A 19,744-nucleotide genomic window follows, 5' to 3' on the forward strand; every position below is an offset into this window, starting at 1 on the left:
GGCTGAAGTGACACAAGTTCTTCTGACCAAAACAAGAGAAACATCTGCTGGTGACATGTAACTTATTGGCCCAGTTCCCATTCATAAGTCTGGAGAGCTCGGCATTTGCTTGCCAAGCGTGTCTGGAGTGACATGCTGAAGAGGGGTTATTTAGCAAAAACAAAGGCAACTCCACAAAAATAAATTACAATGGCTATACACAGCAGATCAGAGCACCCTACTATTTTAAAACAGAATGGTTGAGATTTTTAAACAAGCTAATGAAATTAGGACCCTTCTAACTTTTACTCTACATTTATTTCATGAATGGACCATTATTTAAATGAGATTCCCTCCCACCAATCCTTCCCCATGATAACTCTGTGAGGAAACTGAGTGAGAGAGGTTCTCTCTTGCCTAAACTCACTCAGTGTCAGGTTCCTCCAAGTGTTGGAGTCCAAATTTCTGAATCCCAACTTTGCCGTTATACAACACTCCCCAGGACTTAACTCAATAGCCAAAAATATATATATATTTTTAATTTGCACAAGCTGTAGGTACCTTCTGCCCGATCCTGAACCAACTCTAAGCAGAGCTGAAAGCATGTGAGTAAATTCTAACACACAGCTGGTGGGACACAGGGTTGTTGTCCTGTTGGCCTTTTCCCTCTCTACAATGTGTACCTGCTGGCCCCTTGTGGTGTTTCCCCTTGACCCCAACCTACTTCTCTAGGCAAGATTCAGGAGCTCTCTTTAATGCTCTCCTAAGATCTCCTGCACTAGTCTATCGTTGTTCTTATTTTATTATTTCTAATGATCTATGTATGGGTCTGCATTTCTCACTAAACTGGAAGTTCCTTGAAGTCAGGAAGAATATTTTAATCATCTTTACCTACAGGAGCTCGCCAAGTGTCTGCACAGCATTAGGTAGTCAATAAACGATGTATGAGTAAATAAGTAAACGGGTTAGGACCCCTTTCCCCGCTAGGTCTGCTGTCTTGCCCTGCAGCACTCCTCTCATTCCTTCTTCTGGTCTCCACCCCGATCTGTGTCCTCAGCAACGGGGAAGGTTTTGGCTGCAGCTGGATGGCCCAAGATGGTGCCACCAGTTTGATTTTGAGGAATGTGCCACTCTACGGACTCCTGCTGCTAGGTCCTACCTCTAACTCGATCCTGTAGGGAGCAATAGGCAAAGGAACCAGTCGACAGACCTCTAATCACTCCTGTCCAAGGCCCCTGTAGTAGCTGAACAAATTCCCCAGGTCCCAGACCTGCTCAGTCTAAATCACTTAAAATGCTCAATCTCAAATAGCATCTTCTACTGAGGCCCCGGAATGCTGGAGATCAGACCTTACTAGGGTTTTGCTTAATAGGTTAGGACCACTTTGTGGGACTCAATGTCATACTAGCTTACCATTGCTTAAAATAGTAAAGTAATTGCATATTCAGCAGGAAAATTCCTTTGTTTTAAGACGAAATAGACTTTACCTGAAGGTTCCGTAATGTTGTCTCATGAGTGTGGGCATCACCTTCAAGAACTGAGTATTGGTCAAGTTTTTCTTCTTCTTGTTGCAGCCAAACTTCAAACGCTTTTAGGTCTCTCTGATACTCTTGGTGCAGGCGGACTAGTTTTTCAGACTTGGTTACTGCTTCCTATGGTTAACATGTAAGATGATTCAGACAGGAATACATTACTACGTGCAGTGTCAATGTGCTGTAAGAAATCGTTTTTGGAATTTCACAGAAGCATAGTTATTAAATCACTGGATTCTGAGTGATATCTTAGAAGAATGAAGCTTTAATATTTATGTAAAAAATATACAAACATAGTATCAGGATTAAAAGGGGTCTTAAATATTATTTTGTTGACTTAACCTGATTTCTGAATTCTTTGTGAAATGTAACATGACATGCCAAAAAACCCAAAAACGAATTAGCTTGACTTGTCATAAAAATATACTTTTGCTAATGAAGAAAACTTAAATTCTTATATTGTACCTTAACTAAGGATTAGAAATCACTGTGGATTTAATTTTCCATGTACTTTGTCTAATAAAGTAAGATGTGCCTGAAAAGCTATTTTTATTTTCTTTATGAGGCCTTCATGAAGAATAATAAATATTATGGGCATCTCCTGCTTCAAAAAACTCTCATCACCAGATATATTCAGGCACTTATGAATCTTGTTTATGAACCTGTCCAAAATTTTTCTTTAATTGGTAAATTTCTAAAAATTTTTAGTTGACAATTATTTTCCTTCTGTAACTTTCATGTACTAACAATTTGTATTTGAAGGTTTTTGTTTGGTTTTGCTGGTGGTATGTTTTAAAATTTATTTTGCCTATTTTGTTTTGCTTTCACAAGTTTATCATTCCTAGAAATAAATGAATCTTCAAATTGCGTAGCTCCAAAATACTCCTATTTTGGTGAGTGTGCATGGAACACAGTTAGCCATACCGTGGCCCTCTCTTTGATCGCTCTGTATCGCTCCTGTAGATCCTGGAATTCCAACTGGGTGACATAGTGCTCTGTCATACCAGTCCCTTTGACTTCAATGGTCTCCAGCAAGCTGCTGTGACTCAGCACTTCTTCACTTAACAACTAGAGAACATTTAAAATAAAATAAAATGAAGGAGTTACCAAGTAAACCATCATATAATGATACTGCTGAAATTAAGATAATTTAACTATAGTTGACAAGTGACTTAGGTTACCTATTTGATAGATAGACGCATGTGTGTGTGTGTGTGTGTGTGTGTGTGTGTGTGTGTGCGCGTGTGCACGGTATCTGGCCCAGAACTTTCTTGGAGATACTGATTTCAATTGACTTGGGCATCTCAAACTTAATTTGTCCTGATTTCCCCTCTATTACTGTTCTTCCCCAGTTCCCACTGTCTTCTCTTTCAGTCTCTTTCCAAACAATAAACTTCACTACTTTCCACACAGATGGTCAATTCAGAACACTGAGTCCCCCTTTCTCCCTACTTTCCGTCACTCCATCCATGAGGAAATCTTGTTAGCTCTGCCCGCTCATTATGTCTCATTTATCTGCATATCTCTCGCAAACTCTCAAGCCCAGGCCGCTATCATCTTTTGCTTGGACTTTTGCAATAGGCAGACTTCCTTGTCCTTTTCCATACTCCACACAGCAGCCTGAGTGATAAAAGGTGTTAAGATTGTTATCATGTCATCTCTAGCTTCCAGAGTTGATTATCTTTCCAGTGCCATCAGGATCAAGTGGAGAATCCTCAGGCGAGATGACACACAGTGCATGATCTGGTTCCTGCCACCTTTGCCAGCTCACCTTGCAACGCTCACCCTGTTTATTGTCTGCTCTAGCGATATATGGCCTTTCTGTTAGTTCCCTGATCCAGTCAGGTTCTCTCCATCCTCAGGGCCTGTGGACATACTCATTATTCCCCATGGGATGTTCTTCACTCACCTCCCCTCAGGACTAATTTCTCTGAACTACATTCCTTAGGGCACAGTCCACATCTCTGCTGTCTCAGAGAAGCCTTTCCTGTTACTCCTTTGGACTCTAAGAAATCTATTATTAGCCCTGTCTAAATTACTCTCTCTCACAGTATGCCATTTTTTTTCTTCATAGAACTTATCACCAGTTATAATTATTTATTTATTGATGCATTCACTAATGAATATAGTGTCCTCATCAGAATACAACCCTTGTCTGTTTAATTTACCTAGAATCTGGCACAATGCCTACATGTATGCATGTAGTGAATTCTCAATAAATATTGACTAGACAAATAACTTAATTAATTAGGTAGTACATCATTATAACAATACTGTGAGGTAGATAATTATGATTATATTAATTTTCAGATGCATAAGTGAGACCCAGAAATGTTATTAAATGTCTTGACATAGGTTCACAAAAAGCCAGTTAGTCATTCAAGTAACTTCTACTCAGCATTTGCCCTGTGTCAGCCAGCCAGCCAAATGCATATAATATAAAGAAAATTAAGCATCTTTATCCACTGAAGGAGAGAGATTTGTTAGCATATATTCTATAAAATTGATAAAGAGATATGAACAACACAGAACAGAAGAATACTTAGGTCTAGGGCGGTGGTTGTATCATAGTAAAAATGACTTCTGACCAATTCAGAAAGGTGAGGAGGAGGCTGCCGGGGGCACAGGCCGAGCCAGGACAGGCCGTGGAAAGGGGTGAGGTCCTGCAAACGCATGGAATCCTTTGATTGCATTTAATGAGGCACATTCAGGAAATATAAATACAGTAAGGCTGATGCATGGGTGGAAGGAAGGTGAGAAAATGAAGGAAATGATGATGGCAAAGAGATTATTAAAAGTCTTACAAACAAGGTGGGGGAGATTGGTATGATACTGTGGACAATGGAAGCCCACGGGGCTCATGCACCTTCACATGGAGATCACAGTAGGTGGAGACAAGCGACAAGGGAGCAGTTAGTAGTTTCCTGCAGCTCAGGAGAAGGATGGATTACAGTCAGGAGATATTCCAGGGGTACAGTCAGGAGGCACGAACGCCTAACTCCAAGTGGGGATGCGGAGCAGGGAACTGGGGATAAGGAGGATTCCCATATACGATATTCAGTATGGGGGGGCACCAACGGACTGAGACTGAGAGTATGAGTGTGAAGGATTTGGGGTAGAAGTAGTAAACATGGCTTAGGATAGGATAAGGTTGAGGGGCAACAGTTATCCAGTGCGTGTGCTTTGGAGTAAGGCTATAAATCAGAGGTCTCCAAAATTACACGTTGGAATATTACTATCAATGAAAAAGAGATTTAAGAACATATCATTAATATTTATTTATTTACTTCCTTAAAACATTTTTACACATAGTACTGTACTAATATACACATTGTGAAAAATGCACTAAAGTAGAAATACAAAAGGATGTGAGGAAAAGAAAGCATTTTGACTTCCTACTGTAGAGCACATCGACGATATTAAAAGATATTATAAGTCGCCAAATTTTAAATGTATTATCAAATGTGGGTCTACAGGGTCTTCCTGGAAGAGAGAATTTTCAGTCACTAATAAAACAGCCACAAACAAAAGTCTGGTTTAAGAGTCATTAGAAATTATAGTAAAAGCCTAAAATATCATTTACCTACATGGACAGCCCGAGCATGCAGGTCATCACACTTCTGCGTAACCATGGCATTCTGAAAAAGCCTGTCAGAGGCCATGAGGAATCTGAAATCAAGCTCCCACCTTGGCTTTTCCGAGAGCAGCTGTTTTGTCCCGCAGTTCCGCACACTGCCTTTCAGATTCGTTGACACTGGCCTCCACGCTGTCCATCCAACTGGAAAACTGTCGAACATCATCCTGGTAACTTGTCCACTTAGAAAGAGCTCCTTCAAGTTGACTGAAAGGCATTGGAAAGGACAAGAATCTACACTGAGAGGCCTGAGAAGTCCAATCTGTCTCGTCTCTGTCACCGTGTGCTCTGTCCACCCCACCCGCAGGAAGCCCCTCGATCGGGACGCGGGGACGTGAGCAGGCATGGGGTGGGCTGAATGGTCAGGGCCTGTCCAAGCCTGGTCTGGGGCCCTAGTAAGCATAACTTCAGGAAGTAAGGGACAGTTAAGTCCCAGCCAACAGGCAGAAAAGTGGGACTGGACACAAAATCTGGAGTCAGTAACCAGTCACGAGACAGTGGGAGAGGCCTACAGACAAACAGGGAAACTTCCCGGAGCAAGGCTTCTCTGGAGCCGAGACTCAGAAGGAAGAAAATCAATACTTAATACCAGCAAGTTGAGCAGGATATCCAGAGAAGACGAAAAAAGAGGAAGGAAGGGAGAAGCAAACCCAAGAAGCAAGAACAAGCATTGTAACAATCTTGCATGAGATTTAAAATTCACAAAAATCACAATGGAAAAATAGGGTAATGTTTCCTGAATTGGTCTGATTATTGAAACCTGATTATTTCTCTTATATATAAATTAAGCACTTCCTTCTCTCAGTATGGAATTTTTTAAAACCCCATTAATCATTTGTGCCTAATTTTACTGCCATGCTTTCGGTCCTTTAGTAGCAGACACCCCACCCGTAAATACCCTCAGACCAGACCAACTGCCAGCTCAATGGCCTCTTGGTCTGAATGCATTCTCTGGTCCCTGCTGCCCTCTCAGCTAGACGGCAATGTCTGCTGGAAGTGCCAGGCATGTTGCCCACTAGAGGGTAGCCCTCAGTTGCCGTCTTGACTCATGGGAGTCTGTTTACAAATAGTTCAGCTCCCCTGCCCTACCTGGTAGATAACTCAGGCATGTGCTCCCACTGGCTCCCAGTGGGCCAGGTTGAGTCCCCACTGTGGAAGCCTGTCTGATAACATGCCCTTTATTGCCTACCCTCCTTCCTCATTGCTCTTTCACGCCCCCTACTGGTATTTCCTGGCATTACCTCCCAAGTCAGTGACTGGTCTGAACTATTTATCTTTCCACAATGAAACATTTATCTTTTGACTTTTCAGGTGGTGAACAATAAAAAGAAACAGGTAGTTACATTAAAACATAGGCATAGTATTGCTGGCCAACCTAAACGCAAGATGCTATTTGCTAGGTTCTTTTGTTCCAATAAGAAGAGAAAAGGAAGAAAGGAGGGAAGGAGGGACAGAAGGACAGAAAGAGACCTCCAGGGACAGCGTGCTCCTGAGTGGTTACACTGATCCCTCAGTAATTGCTTCACGGTAGTTTGTTGTTTCATTTACCTTTTACAACGAATGCCTGCAGACAAAAGGGAAGCCCACAGGTCCTTCACACTCTGCAGCTGCTGCTGAACGGCAAGAATGCCTTCCGGGGAGGTGTTCTGAAGGACAGACTCCCCTCTGGTCACTATTATTTTCATCTGGATCTCTTTTTCCTGTTTTACTGATAACAGAGCCTATAAAAGCAAACAGAGAAGTCTCTTGTCGTTTGCATGTTTTACATTTCTGGCTTTAAATACTTCAGAAGTCCTGAGGATTGTAGAATGATAGGCAATTGGGTGGAGCCCTGGATCTCAGGCTGATAGGGGAGGGTGGGAGAGTCGCTTGCAGATGAGTGCCAGCAACCAGCCACCAGGACTCACATGTGGGGCTCCAAGGGGCCTCAGCTTTTCAGGTCTTGATTCTTTGAATACTCCCTTTTTCCCCCTGAAGTTTTATTTTTTAAGACGAGAAAAGTTTGAATAAGAGAAAAATAGACAACAGAATGCACGAATTCTCAAAGGTCCCGGGATGAAGAGCTTTATACATGATAAAGTCTCTAGCATAACAAACCCAAGGAAATGGATTAATTCCTATGGTATATTATTTATAAATTTCAAGTTCTTCACAAGCACTGGTTTTCTATATAAAAGAAAGTTTGAAGTCAAAGTTACAAAACTGGTGTTATCATCCCTTAAAAGGCAAAGCTTCATCTCTCTCCCTAGTCTGGACCTTGCCAACCTGTGCAGATTCAGCTTCAGCCCCTTTGCCATCAGTTTCTGCTGTAGCAAGAAGGAGCTGCTGGCAATTTCTCACACACCAGCCTGTTTGTTTTCTTTGTCCTTTGCTCATGCTGGTACCATTCTCAAATCTCAGTTCGCGTATTAGGCTTTCTGAAAAACCTGCTCTGACCATGCAATCCCTCCTGCACGGTTCCACTCATCTGGGTGTTTATAACACCATGAGCACAACCCTGTCTGTTACTATTGCCTTCTGCGTTTCAGCCTCTAGCCTCAGACAATGACGTAGTTGAGGACAACAACCATATTTCATTCATTTTTGAGTCCTTGGTCTCAAGATAGAATGCCAGTCTCCTAGAAGACACCCTGAATACGAATGAGAGGTGAGTGATGTAGAGTAATCATTTTATCATAAATGCAAAATGGAACGAACATCTTGGGATGGGAGAATCTACTAAATGATACAGGCAGGCAAGTGAGTTGAACAAGATGGGAAATGGTTTGTCCTATAAAATGCCTCATTGAAGTATTTTCTCACAATGAATGTGTCTGTGATGTAATTGGAAGCTAGATTCTTATATCAAGCAAGTAACCACATTTGGGTTGCTCTTCTATTTTTATTTTTTGTGAACTATCTGTGGATGAGCATGTCCAGGGTCAAATGATTCAGGAATGTTTAGACAAGGCCGCCTGATGCAAACAGGGTCACACCAACAGTGTAGCTTATAAGTGTCAAAGAGACAGTGTAATGTAATCACACCAGACAGATGGGAACTTGAGAAATTTTGAGAAAAACAAATTCTGTAAGTTAGAGAGATTTCTCTAGAAATGCCCACCTCCAGCTTGAGCATCCTGCTATCCAGCACACTTTTGTCGGACGTCGGGTGGCAGTAAGAATCCAGCATGTGAACCGCATCCATCATCCAGTCTTGTAGTTCTTTAATGCCAAGGGAGAACTGACTGTGTTCTGCCACCATTCTATCCAATCTCGACACTTTCTCCTGGAAATGACAGAGAATGTTTTCCCCACTATCCATTCCCTAGAGACCTCACAGCCTAAAGCCACTCACATTGTAAAACTATTTGTTTCAAATAGCTTGAGTTAGCCATAGATTCTTAAGCTGTACAATACGATGCAAGTCTCTATTACTCTACGAGATGTATGATTCCTGTCTATAAGTAGTAAAAACATGATAATAAATCAGTCAAAAAATAGAAAAATTATAATTCACTGCCCCTCAGTTTAGCTGCTATTCTTTGTGACAGTTACAACTTTTTTTTCAGAAATGGTAAAATTTATTCCTAATGCCTTGTCTGGGAGAGGAATCGAAGCAGTTTCTAGCTTTCACATACCACAGTTGACTCAGCTGATACCACAAACCACATGACCTACATTGTAGCCAGTTCTAAAAAGCAATTATCTGAGGTTTTGTAATATCCCTAAATTTTTTTAAAAGTTGGGACTATAAATGTGATTTTGTTTATTAACTAAAGGTCATGTCCAACACAACAAAGATTTTATGAATATAGTTTATAGCTCTTAAAGCATTAAAATATTTACTAATTTTTGGTATCTAAATAAATACAAAGGAATAGAAGGATTCCTTAATTCATTCTAATTTTAGATCTGTGACAGATTTCCTAAAGACAGAAAAGTAACTTATTCAGAGAAAAAACGTGGATGTACACATAAACTATTTACTCCAAGACTGTGACTAGGGTAACCATCTCCATGATGTTTCATTGAGGACCCGAACTGGCAGACCAGAAGTAAGTCCACACTAAACTAGGTGGCACCTAGTTACAGTGATTGCTTACATTCTAAGATCTGAAATGCAAGAAAAATATAGGGAACAAATGTTACAAGCCACAGAAAGCTCAAGGCAGACCTGCCTCACAAAGGTCAAGACAGGTCTGCATTAACTACCGGCTGAATGATCTGAATGAGGTCACAGTGGGATCTCATTTCCTTTTTTTTCTAAGCTGTTGGAAGATCTAATCAGTTATATGAACCATTGCCAATTCTGAGCTCTGCTCTAGAATCTGAAACTCTTAGTCAATACATCCTTGACTCCTGTGTGATGAATCTAAAGAATGTAGACAATTTTCAAAAAATATCCTAAACTCGTTATATTTAGTGCACTAAATTATAAGCTGCTTTGATTCATGTTGTCCTGTAGGAATTTAATATGAGATTCTTTAGACCACAAACTCTAAATTTTGCCTTACATGTATGCTTTGAATCTTCAAAATAAAAGCTCTGGGGAACATACCACTTCAGTATTAAATTGCGCAATGATAGAGATAGGAAGTCTTCAGTCTTTGCAACCCTCCTTTGCTGTTTTCGGACAGCCAAAGCCTCAGCACACATGTGGGACTCGGACTGCAAGGCTGGGAAGAGCACAAGCCTGGGAACACGCCTTATTCTTGGCTTGGGCCTGTCAGGCTGGACCCCCTGCAGCACCTTCCTGAGCCTCCAGACTGGTGACATCGGTACCACACTCACACACAGCACCCGGCAGGCAGGCGTTACCTTTGTTAAATTGCTTAGAGCTAGATACTGAGCAGACAGCTGCGACACTCTGTGCATAAAGCTCTTGCTGGCAGCTTGTCCTTCCCACAGCTGCTGAGCTTTCTCTTTCAGCCTGTGGAGCTGAGGCTCGTAGCAGTTTATTTCCTCAAGGACAGACTGAAACGCACAAGCAAGTTCCTAGTAAGAGGCTGGGGAAAAGCACATCGCGGACAAAGCTTTGGCCCAAAGAACGTGGAAATAAATCAACACTGGCAAGCAATAGGTGTGCCCACAGGCTTTAGGACTGCCAGGCTATCTATGGGATAGACTACAGGACAGAAACAAGAGCACACCTCAACGGAAAGCCAGGAAACATGAAATTCGTCAGAAATAGGGCAAGGGTACACTTCATCTCAAGACAGCATAATCTAACTGCAGGGAGCTGGGCATGCAGCTGAATGTGCGGCTGCACAGAGGGTGGGGATGCAGACGTGGCCAGATGGCTGCGGGTCTCATCACCTGGAGCTTTTGCTGTTCTCTCCTCTTTGCTGGCAGATCGTACAGCCGGTTGCTGCTCTCAAGCACCAGCTTCTCGGTGTTGCTCAGCCAGGCCTGTATGGGCTCAGCACTTACGTCAAAGTCCTTCATTTGGATCTTTAGATTCTGTGAGGTTTGAGGTAGTGTTAGGGACAAAACAACTTCAACAGCAAGTCCAAAGTCCTTCACGTGGCACTCAAAGCCCACCCCGATCTGGGCCCCTTGCCTTGCACCAGCTCTCCTTCTTTCCCTGTTCCCAAAGTCTGGAACATTCTATCCTTCACCTTGGGCACACCTCTATATTTTTGAATATCCTGTGAGAGTTTTTTAGGCTACTTTTTAAAAAATGAATTTTTCCCTCATTATCTCAGAGTTCATACCATCTCTCAACTTCCATCACATGTACTGCTTATACTAGTCACCGAATACTTTATCACAGGCTAGGCTGGACGGTGAGCTCCACCGCATGCAGGCCTGCCTCCCTCATCTCCACAGCTAGACTACAAGCTCCAGGAGGAGGGCCTATGCCTCACACTTCCTGGGTCATGCTGCAGTATCGAACAGCAATATAAATAAATATTAACAAATGTTTAGTCGACTTTGATTAATGATGAGACCAGAAATATTATGGTTTACATGCTTACTATGTTTTTAATAAATAATTTGTTCACTCTGATTTATAAAGACATAAGAAATACCAAGTAGCATTCTGTGCTATTCTATAAGAATGTTGTGACTACTTTCATAGATAATTTGTAGGTATTAATGGCTGTAAAACGTACTTACAAGGGGCCATTTCACTTTAGCAAAGGTGTCTATATCCAATGTCTATTACTTTACCTATAACACTGCCAGATGGAAGTGAATTTGAAATTTGTGTTACCTTGTGAACCATTAAAGGCTTTTACAGATAAATCTAAACTAGAGTTTTAGGTAATATTATTGAAGAGCAAATCCATAAAGATTAGCTGAAAAACATGAGTGGCAAGGACTGCAGGGGCCTCTCAGAGAATGGCTCAAGGCTCCATCTCTACCCTGGACAGGATGCCTGCAGTGTGGGGACCGTTTGCCTGTCACAGTCTCCTGTTAGGAATATGGGAAGCAATGGGAATGCTTTGAAAAATTAAAAGTGCTTCACAAACGTAAGATGCCAAGATAACTCCTGGAGCACTCTACTAGAATTGAGCTCCCTGAGGGCAGGGGTTCTATGCTCTTTATTCTCTGCTGTATCCCAAATGGAGGATGCTCAACACATATTTGTTGAATAATTAAATAAATTCATGAATTCTACCTTCCTGATACTGGAATCTCATAGGGCCACTAAAGGGGAAAGTGGGGAACGTGATCAGGAATTTAGTTCTAAAAAGAAATGGGACTGAAGAGCTGAGCTTTTGGGGCTCAGGCAGAGATCTAATGCAAAACAGCTGAGTTCCTTGCCTAAGGAGTGAAGTCACATTGAGCAAGGGGCCTGGAGAACAGGGATAAAGACGGCTTTCTACTAAGTCAAAACAGCTCTAATGGTGCTCATATACTTCCCGTCTACAGGGCTGTGTAGTCCTTCCACCAAATGTGTATCCTCATACTTTTCTAATTACTTCTTCCATGGCTTCAATGACCAACTCAAACTTTTAAAGACCCACATTATAGACCTGTGCTTATATAAACTTTAAGTCAAAATGCCTGACTTAAGTTTGAGCCTTATCTCTGTCATTTACTAGCTGTGAGAATTTGACAGATTACTTAACCACCTTTGGCCTTACTTTTCTCATCCACAAATAGCAATAAGAGAGTTCCTACGTCAGAGAGCAGTTTATGAAGAATAAATATATGTTATACCTTGGCCTGCACATCCAGTTCTGCACATCTGAAATGTACACGGGCCCTGGCAAATTCAAGGAATGCTTAGCCTTCCAGGTTCAGCTAAAATGTCACCTTTCTGGAAACCTCCCTTGATCCCTCCAAGAGGCATTAACTGCATCCTTCTCTGAGGGACTGCCATGCCCTGAACACACCTATATTACAGTGCAGTCACCTCTTCATACACTGTTTCCCAGTCTAGAAAGTGGATTCCCGGAGGAGAGGGAAAAGACTAACTCTCTGGTTTTCCAAACATAGTGCCTGGCACATAACAGAAATTTTTACTATATATGTATTCCTAATAGAAATGAAGGAAGGAATGAAGAGAAAAAGGAAGAATGGAAGGAGGGAAGACAGGCAGGCAGGTCGGCAATTCCTGACCAACCCATCTACTCCTGGACATCTCTCAAACTATGTAGTTTTTCAATCAATGTTAGATGTATTTCGCTCAACAACAGACGCCTCAGAGCTCAGGCCACATTATGAAGAGTAAATTTCCCAGCACTGCACAGTGTTTATCAATCTCTATTAAATGGAGGATGCTATGAAAGAATAGCCACCATTACAGGGAGAGCTACAGTGATCCTGGGTTAGGGAAGAATTGAGGAAACACATTTTTCTCCTTCCAGATATTAATTCTCTGTTATTATTTTTTCCACCCTTCAATAATTAAGGTCATAATCAAATTAAAGGTCTATTTTGCCAGGAAGTGTGGTTTTAAAGGTAAAATATTCTCCATGCCACTACATTTTCCTCTAAGGGAAAAAATAGTACACAAAACAAATGATCTCACAAGAAAAAAAAATGATTGCATTGTGGCAATAATTATGATAATAAATTCAACTTATGCTATCTTGATAAAACAAAATCACATAGCCATGGTCTCTTTGCATACTTAACTTCTAAATACTGACTACTTGATACCTGCATTAATTATAACATACCCTCTCATCCATAGCATTTTGTAGCCTTACATGGATATTTCTGCTCATTGTCCTAGAATAACTTCCAAAATTGAGGGATTTCAAGTGAATGATTGATATGGCTTAGAAATAAAACCAGTTGTTCCTGGTGGAACAGTGCATGGTGGGACAGTGCACAGGCGAGCCTGTGGTAATAGCCCCTACTATGCAAGAAGTGACTAAGAAGTTTCTTAGTGAGGCTCAGTCTCCTAACACTGAGCTGTGTCTTACAGTTACCCAGTTATCCAGTAATATGGGATGGATATTAAGGGATATATAAGAGATGACCAAATATACAGGCATATATAAGGGATGACTAAAATCATAGACAAGGGTGTTCAGGTATATTGAAAGTATGATTTAACTTCCAACATAACACAAAACATGCTCACATGGTTAAGCTATATTATACCTCGAGGGCAGATTCCTTCTGGAGGAGATTTGAATGGAAATTTTTCCAATCTTCTTTTGCAGTTGTGACTTTGGCTTGGATATCATTGGCTTTCTCCTTGGTCAGCAGAGAACTCAAGAGGTCTCCTTTAGAAAGCATTGTGTTTAACTTGTGCTGCCCATTTTCACTTTCTGACAAAAATTCCTATACGGAAAAATGTAAGCTTAGGTACAATACAATGCTCTATGCTTTAAAATACATTGATTTTTCTACTTACTTCCCAATAAAATCAAAGAAAAGAAACAGACCATTTTTATTCTTTATATTAAATGCTAAGACTCTTTGACCTGTCTGTACGCTGGGCATAATTATCTTATGCACCTGATACGGTTATTACAAAACTTAAATGAGAAAGTCTGCTTTGATTGTTCAGGCACAGGCTTATTACCGAGGAAGAGCTTTTAATATTTTCTAGTCCCTATTAACACATAAAAATAGCACGCATTTAGATGAATGGACTAGTTTCACTTCACTGTATACACGATCAACTGTTTCAAGCGGGGGTTTATTTGAAATTTGTGTTTCTTAAGCAAAACTTTAATAGGCTTATAAAAGATCTGGCAATACCTTTTTAATCCACTTAAGCACCATTGTTAGAATTAATCAATATAACTCTCACCTGTATTTTCTGAAGACTTGCTGCAACTTCATTAATATTTTGAGGCACATCAAAACACTTAGCAGTAGTGATTTTGGCATTAACCAACCATTGCTGGAAATCCTTGAAGGCTCTTCGAAATCTTTGCTGTAAAATCTGTTCTCTATTCTGACAGCCCTTAGATGCTTGCAAACAAAGACTAAAACCATGATTTGAGGCATTGAATGAGAGGGGAAAATGACAAAGTAGATTAAAGTAATGCTTGATAGAATCAATAGTTCTTAGAGCACATACTCATGATATTTAGTGATGTATTTAATGATTAATTAATTTATTTATGCTATAATTGAAATAGTACCTTAAAATGAACAAACCACTGGCTTATTTGTATAAAAATATTTTAAATACCAATGAGGTTCATGCTTACCAATTATATTCTTTAATCAAGCCAGAAACTTTCCCACTGTAGGTGCTCAGGTCTCTAGAAAATCGACAGAGTTCATTCAGCTGCGATTTGAGATCCTCTGTCTTTGGCTCTGCTTTTTGTAGAGCATCCAGTGTCTCCTGTTAGAAACAACAAAGCAGAGGAGCAAGCATTGAAACTGAGTAACTTCCATACCCTCATACTCTACATGCACAAATCATATTATAAATTGTTAGCGGGGGAGGAACCAACATAGTAGGTTCAGTAAAGAAATGAGGCTCCTTTGCAGGATTCCCCACGGCAAGTGATAGCACTTGACTGATTTTTCATTCTTTTCTAGGCACAGGTAGGTACTCCAGCATCAAACGTTGCCGAGTCGTTGTCAAATAATTTAAAATGGGACAAGAAAAAGAAGAGAGGAAAAAAAAGAGTCATCAATTGCTGAATGTCTGCTACGTGCCAATTATTTTGCTGAACTCTGAGATCCCTAAAATGACTACATGATTCTTGTACTTGAAGAGCTCACGATTGAACTGGTGACAAAGACATGTGCATAATTATGGCAGTGTGAATATTTAATCCAAAATAAAGTCTTGGGACTTGACAAGTGCACCTCTAAAATCAAGAGCATGGTCCACTGAGTTACACAAGGTGCTTTGAAAGGAGGGCATTTCTCTTGCAGGATTGTCACAAGGAGCAAAAGAGATCTCAAGTGAACACAAATCTCAGCCCATTGATAAGTGCCTCATAGTAAAAGCAGCAGGTAAATGACTGCTAAATATTTAAATGGACTGTGTGGATAATGGTGTCACCAAGGTAAAAAAATAAGGAGGAGGCACAAGAAGATGAGTGAGTACTCAGGTAGCTGTCGCTGTCACTATTATATTTCTCAGAGATGTTTATCGAGCCATGGCCTAGATTTGTAGGAAAACCATGCCTCTCAACAAACCAGGTCTGTGTCGCATTCCTCATGCTCGTAAATGGCACCATTGTCCTCCCACTGATCTAAATCAGAACACTCAGCATCATCTTGGCCTCACCCACTTCCCCTCTCACTCCATGCAAGAGGTAAGGGGCCTGGTCCCCGCCATGGCTTGGACAGCATTTTTGACCTGTTACCTCTTTCCCTCTGTATCTTGACTCTTACAGCCCCCACTTATATCTTCGTCATTTCTTGCTGGAAAGGTCAAATACTTTCTTAATTTGAATCCCATTCTCCAGGCTTCTCTCCTGTTTTCTCATTCCTTAGTAATTCTCGATCTTGACGTTCTTCCTCTACCTGACAGATTCCAGTCAACTGGTAATCATACTTCAAGACTCAGCTCAATACGGACTCCTCTGAGGTTCCTCTGCCCTCCTCCCCACCTCTTAGGGGCTTCTCCCTTGAGGACAGACAGCACCTTGCTGGCATCATCAAAACTGAGCATCCGCACTGGTCTGGAACTTGTTAGTCTTTCCTAGACTCTGAAACTGAGAGGAGGGACGGTGTTCTCTTTGTTCTAAATTCTTTATTTAGCTTAGTGTCTGGGAGAGAGGAGTCTAAAATACTTTTATTTACAAAATTCATAAATACCAACTAGAAAGTCTCTCCCTGAAACTCTGAATGTTAAACTAGTCACTCCTATTTCACAACATATTGACTATTTTATTTAAGGAAGAACATGATAAGAACTAAAGGAACTTAACCACACACCAAAAAAGTAAAAACAAAAAACAAAGATTCGAATTAGTAACTTAGGAATTAGGTGTTCATGAAAAGTGAAAAGATTTTGCCCAAATTTTATACTTAAAAAGAATTTCTATAACTTCACCAAAAATTAAAGCATTTTAGTAGAGTCTTTCTTTATATGAATATCTGGCTTCATACTGCTGTTTCAGTTAAGACCTGGAATGCATTTTTTCCCTTCAAGGTTTAATAGGGTAATAAATTGCTAAATTTGCAACACTAATAGTCTAACGGATATTAAGAGATATGAGCTTTGCAAACACAGTGAACAAGATATTTTTTAAAATGTGGCTTTATACAGTTTATAGATGATAACCTATTTTTATTTTTTAAAAGATTCTTGAGTATCATCACTTAATTGCAGAAGAGAAAGTAAATACTTGTGAAGGTTTGTGATGATTATTATGACTGTCAACAATGACAAACCCTCCCTAATAGCAAAACAATGCCATAAGCAAAAGAAATGGCAAATCCATTATTTGTAAAACTTTTCCTATGCATATTTTAACAGTGGAAGTATTTCACCTATTTTGAAAATTGTAATATTTTTCCCAGCTTTAGAAATGACTGATGCATAACATTGTATGAGTTTAAGGTGCACAATGTGTTAATACATTTTTATATCACAAAATGATTACCACCATGGCATTAGCTAACACCTCCATCCTGTCACATAATTACCATCTCTTTTTTGGTGGTGAGAACATGTATTATCTCCTTTTTTAGATAAAATACCATTATGAGAAATAAGAGAAAGCTGAGTATTGAGAACTAATACAGTATTATCAACCAAAGCATGAGGTCTGGGGTCAAATCTGGAAATAGACTTGATAAGCAGAGGTCTATGTTTTTGAATTGTTGTTGGTACAATTAAAAACTGATGTTTACTTTTATATTATCATGTGCATGTTTATAGGCTTCACCTATTATTTTCACTAATAGTATCAATGTAAAAATTAATGATAGCACAGAATAGTAATATAATTTGAATACCACCAAACCTTCATTTTTACAAATTTGTTTCATATTAATGGTAGGGAAAGGAAGGGAAACAAAACAGAACAAAAACATTACAATGGATTTTTTTCATATCAGAGTGAATAATACTGATCACGGGGGACAATTACCAACTTCCTTGTCCCTGGTTTACACTACTGCTTTCTATATCTTATTCCGGTGCTTAAATGTAAAGAACAGGAAAGACATCAGAAAAATAAATAATGACCAAGGAACACTATAAATAAAACAGCATAAAGATGATTATGAAGTTTTATTTTGTGGGGTGACATATTTGTTTCAAATACTTGATTTAAAACAAGACAATGTTGAAAATACTACATGACTTTCTTGCTGGCTGGGCCTGTTTTGAAATGATTATAACATAAATAGAAATGGAGAAGTTTACTAAAATTTCCTTTTAAGGACATCCACTATTTGGAGCATTATAAAACTACACATATCAAAGCTTCCCAAGACATCATTTAACACTAAAAGAAAGAGGACTTCAACCTTCTGCCTAGGCTTTATAATCCTTTTTATACTTCCCTTACATACTGAAAGAGCGGTCATTAGTTTAAAAAAAGAATTGACTGGAAGGCAACCCGTGAGCATGACACAGGAGTTCTGTTAACGGGTTAATTCAAGCACAGCTGCCAAAGCCACACAGAGAAGAGCAGACCAGGGTGAAAACTATTACTTGTGCTTTGAGATATTACCAAATATTTCTTTCAAAGCTATAAATTCAATCATTTAATTGTTGGAAGTAATTCACTGGCAGGAAAACAGCTATGACTCTCTGTCTATTTATGCCTCTACCCACAGGCCATTTTTCAGACTAAATGGCTGAATGCAATATTACAAACTCTTACACCATAAGAATGAAAGTAAAATGTCTGCATCAACAAGAAGTGCTTCCTACAGTAAATAATAACTCCTTCTCCCCTATCTCCTTATTTTTATAATGGTCGGATTTATAGAAAAGAAGTGGATCAGATTTTCAAATTTAATTAGGTAAATACTTATTTCTTCTAAGTCTGAAATTTGTATGTTTTTTAGTTACTAAGGATTTTCTTTGCAACAATGAGAACCAAACAAAATTTTTAGCATAACCACCAACAGAAAACCGGAAGCCAACTTACTCGTCCCTTCTGCCAGCACTCCACTATCTCCTTATCTGTGTTCTTGCCTTCTAGGAGAGTTAACTCCTGTGCCCAGGTGGTCAGAAGGGCACTGAACTGTTCCAGGGCCCGCTCCAGTTGGGCAGCTTGGCCTGAGAACTCCTGCTCCGAAAGGGCCATTTGGCTAACCAGGTCCTCCAGGCTGGTCTGTGTTTGGACTACACTGTCTTCCCACTGCTTCCAGTCGGCACGCAGGGCCTGCATCTCTGTGTCCAGGAGCTCACACCCACTGGCGGTCGTGCTCCGTTTCACCGCAGGAGCCAGGGACTCCACTCTGCTTAGGCGGCTTGCACCAATCTCTCTGGAATCCATCAGCTCCTGTAATGGAATATCACCATGGTAACCGAGGAGGCTGTGAGTCACTGGGCTGCGAGTTTCCAAATGTGGACAGAGGGGGACCCTGTCCTGCCAGGAAGTTTTAGCAAGCATGCGGCAAGGAACCAGAATCCATCCGTCTGCCCACTCCTACATTATGATAGTAGAGAACTAGGGTGAGTGCCAAGGAGGGTGACAAAATAAACTGAGGAGTCTGCAACATCCTAAAACAGGCTGAACAGGGGCCCTGAAATCAGGCATTGTTTGAACACATGAGACTGCTTTGATAGTGATTTAAATATTTGCCTGCGGTGTGTTGTCCGTATAAGTACGTGAATCCATGTTTCTCCCTGAGAGACAGGGGAATAAGGATTGCAACACAACTGATCTCTGCTCATGGGTCTCTTTCCCATTTTCATCTTTTTCCACAAGATGTGGGTGAAATCACACTTCCGATCTTCTAGCAATCAGGCTGACCCTTCACAACAAATGAGTCCTACTCAGTTTCAAATACTTCAGTGCCTTAAGTAAACATTTGCACAGTAACTAAAAGGATAATTCATAGACATACTTAATCAAAAGTTCAAAGTAACCTTTAGACTGGGTTCATTTATTATTATTTCTTTAAAAATTATTAAAAAATTAACAACCTCACTAGAAATCTAATAATTTAGCTCTTACTTTTAGGCTTAAAGCCACTAAAGGACAAGAGGAAACTAATACATGCTTTGTTTGTTAGCTAAAACAGTGGCATTTCTTTATGAGAATAGATACTT

The 19,744-nt window shown here is 40.2% G+C and overlaps 1 protein-coding gene across 13 annotated transcripts in view; it reads right to left on the minus strand.

The window, feature by feature from the left end:
* SYNE1 (spectrin repeat containing nuclear envelope protein 1) overlaps nt 1-19,744 on the minus strand; it is a 418,491-nt gene that overhangs the window by 192,475 nt on the left and 206,272 nt on the right. For all 13 annotated transcript variants that reach the window (XM_073219768.1, XM_073219776.1, XM_073219775.1 and 10 more), the window contains 11 exons: nt 18,615-18,971; nt 14,754-14,890; nt 14,348-14,525; nt 13,690-13,872; nt 10,441-10,584; nt 9,943-10,098; nt 8,246-8,410; nt 6,694-6,866; nt 5,199-5,352; nt 2,436-2,579; nt 1,467-1,631 (listed from right to left, as the gene is read on the minus strand). In XM_073219768.1, the coding sequence (XP_073075869.1) occupies nt 1,467-1,631; nt 2,436-2,579; nt 5,199-5,352; nt 6,694-6,866; nt 8,246-8,410; nt 9,943-10,098; nt 10,441-10,584; nt 13,690-13,872; nt 14,348-14,525; nt 14,754-14,890; nt 18,615-18,971 (1,956 nt within the window). The remainder of the gene's footprint in view (nt 1-1,466; nt 1,632-2,435; nt 2,580-5,198; nt 5,353-6,693; nt 6,867-8,245; nt 8,411-9,942; nt 10,099-10,440; nt 10,585-13,689; nt 13,873-14,347; nt 14,526-14,753; nt 14,891-18,614; nt 18,972-19,744) is intronic.

The sequence above is a fragment of the Manis javanica genome, chromosome 13 (genome assembly GCF_040802235.1).
Source record: "Manis javanica isolate MJ-LG chromosome 13, MJ_LKY, whole genome shotgun sequence".
NCBI lineage: Eukaryota > Metazoa > Chordata > Mammalia > Pholidota > Manidae > Manis > Manis javanica.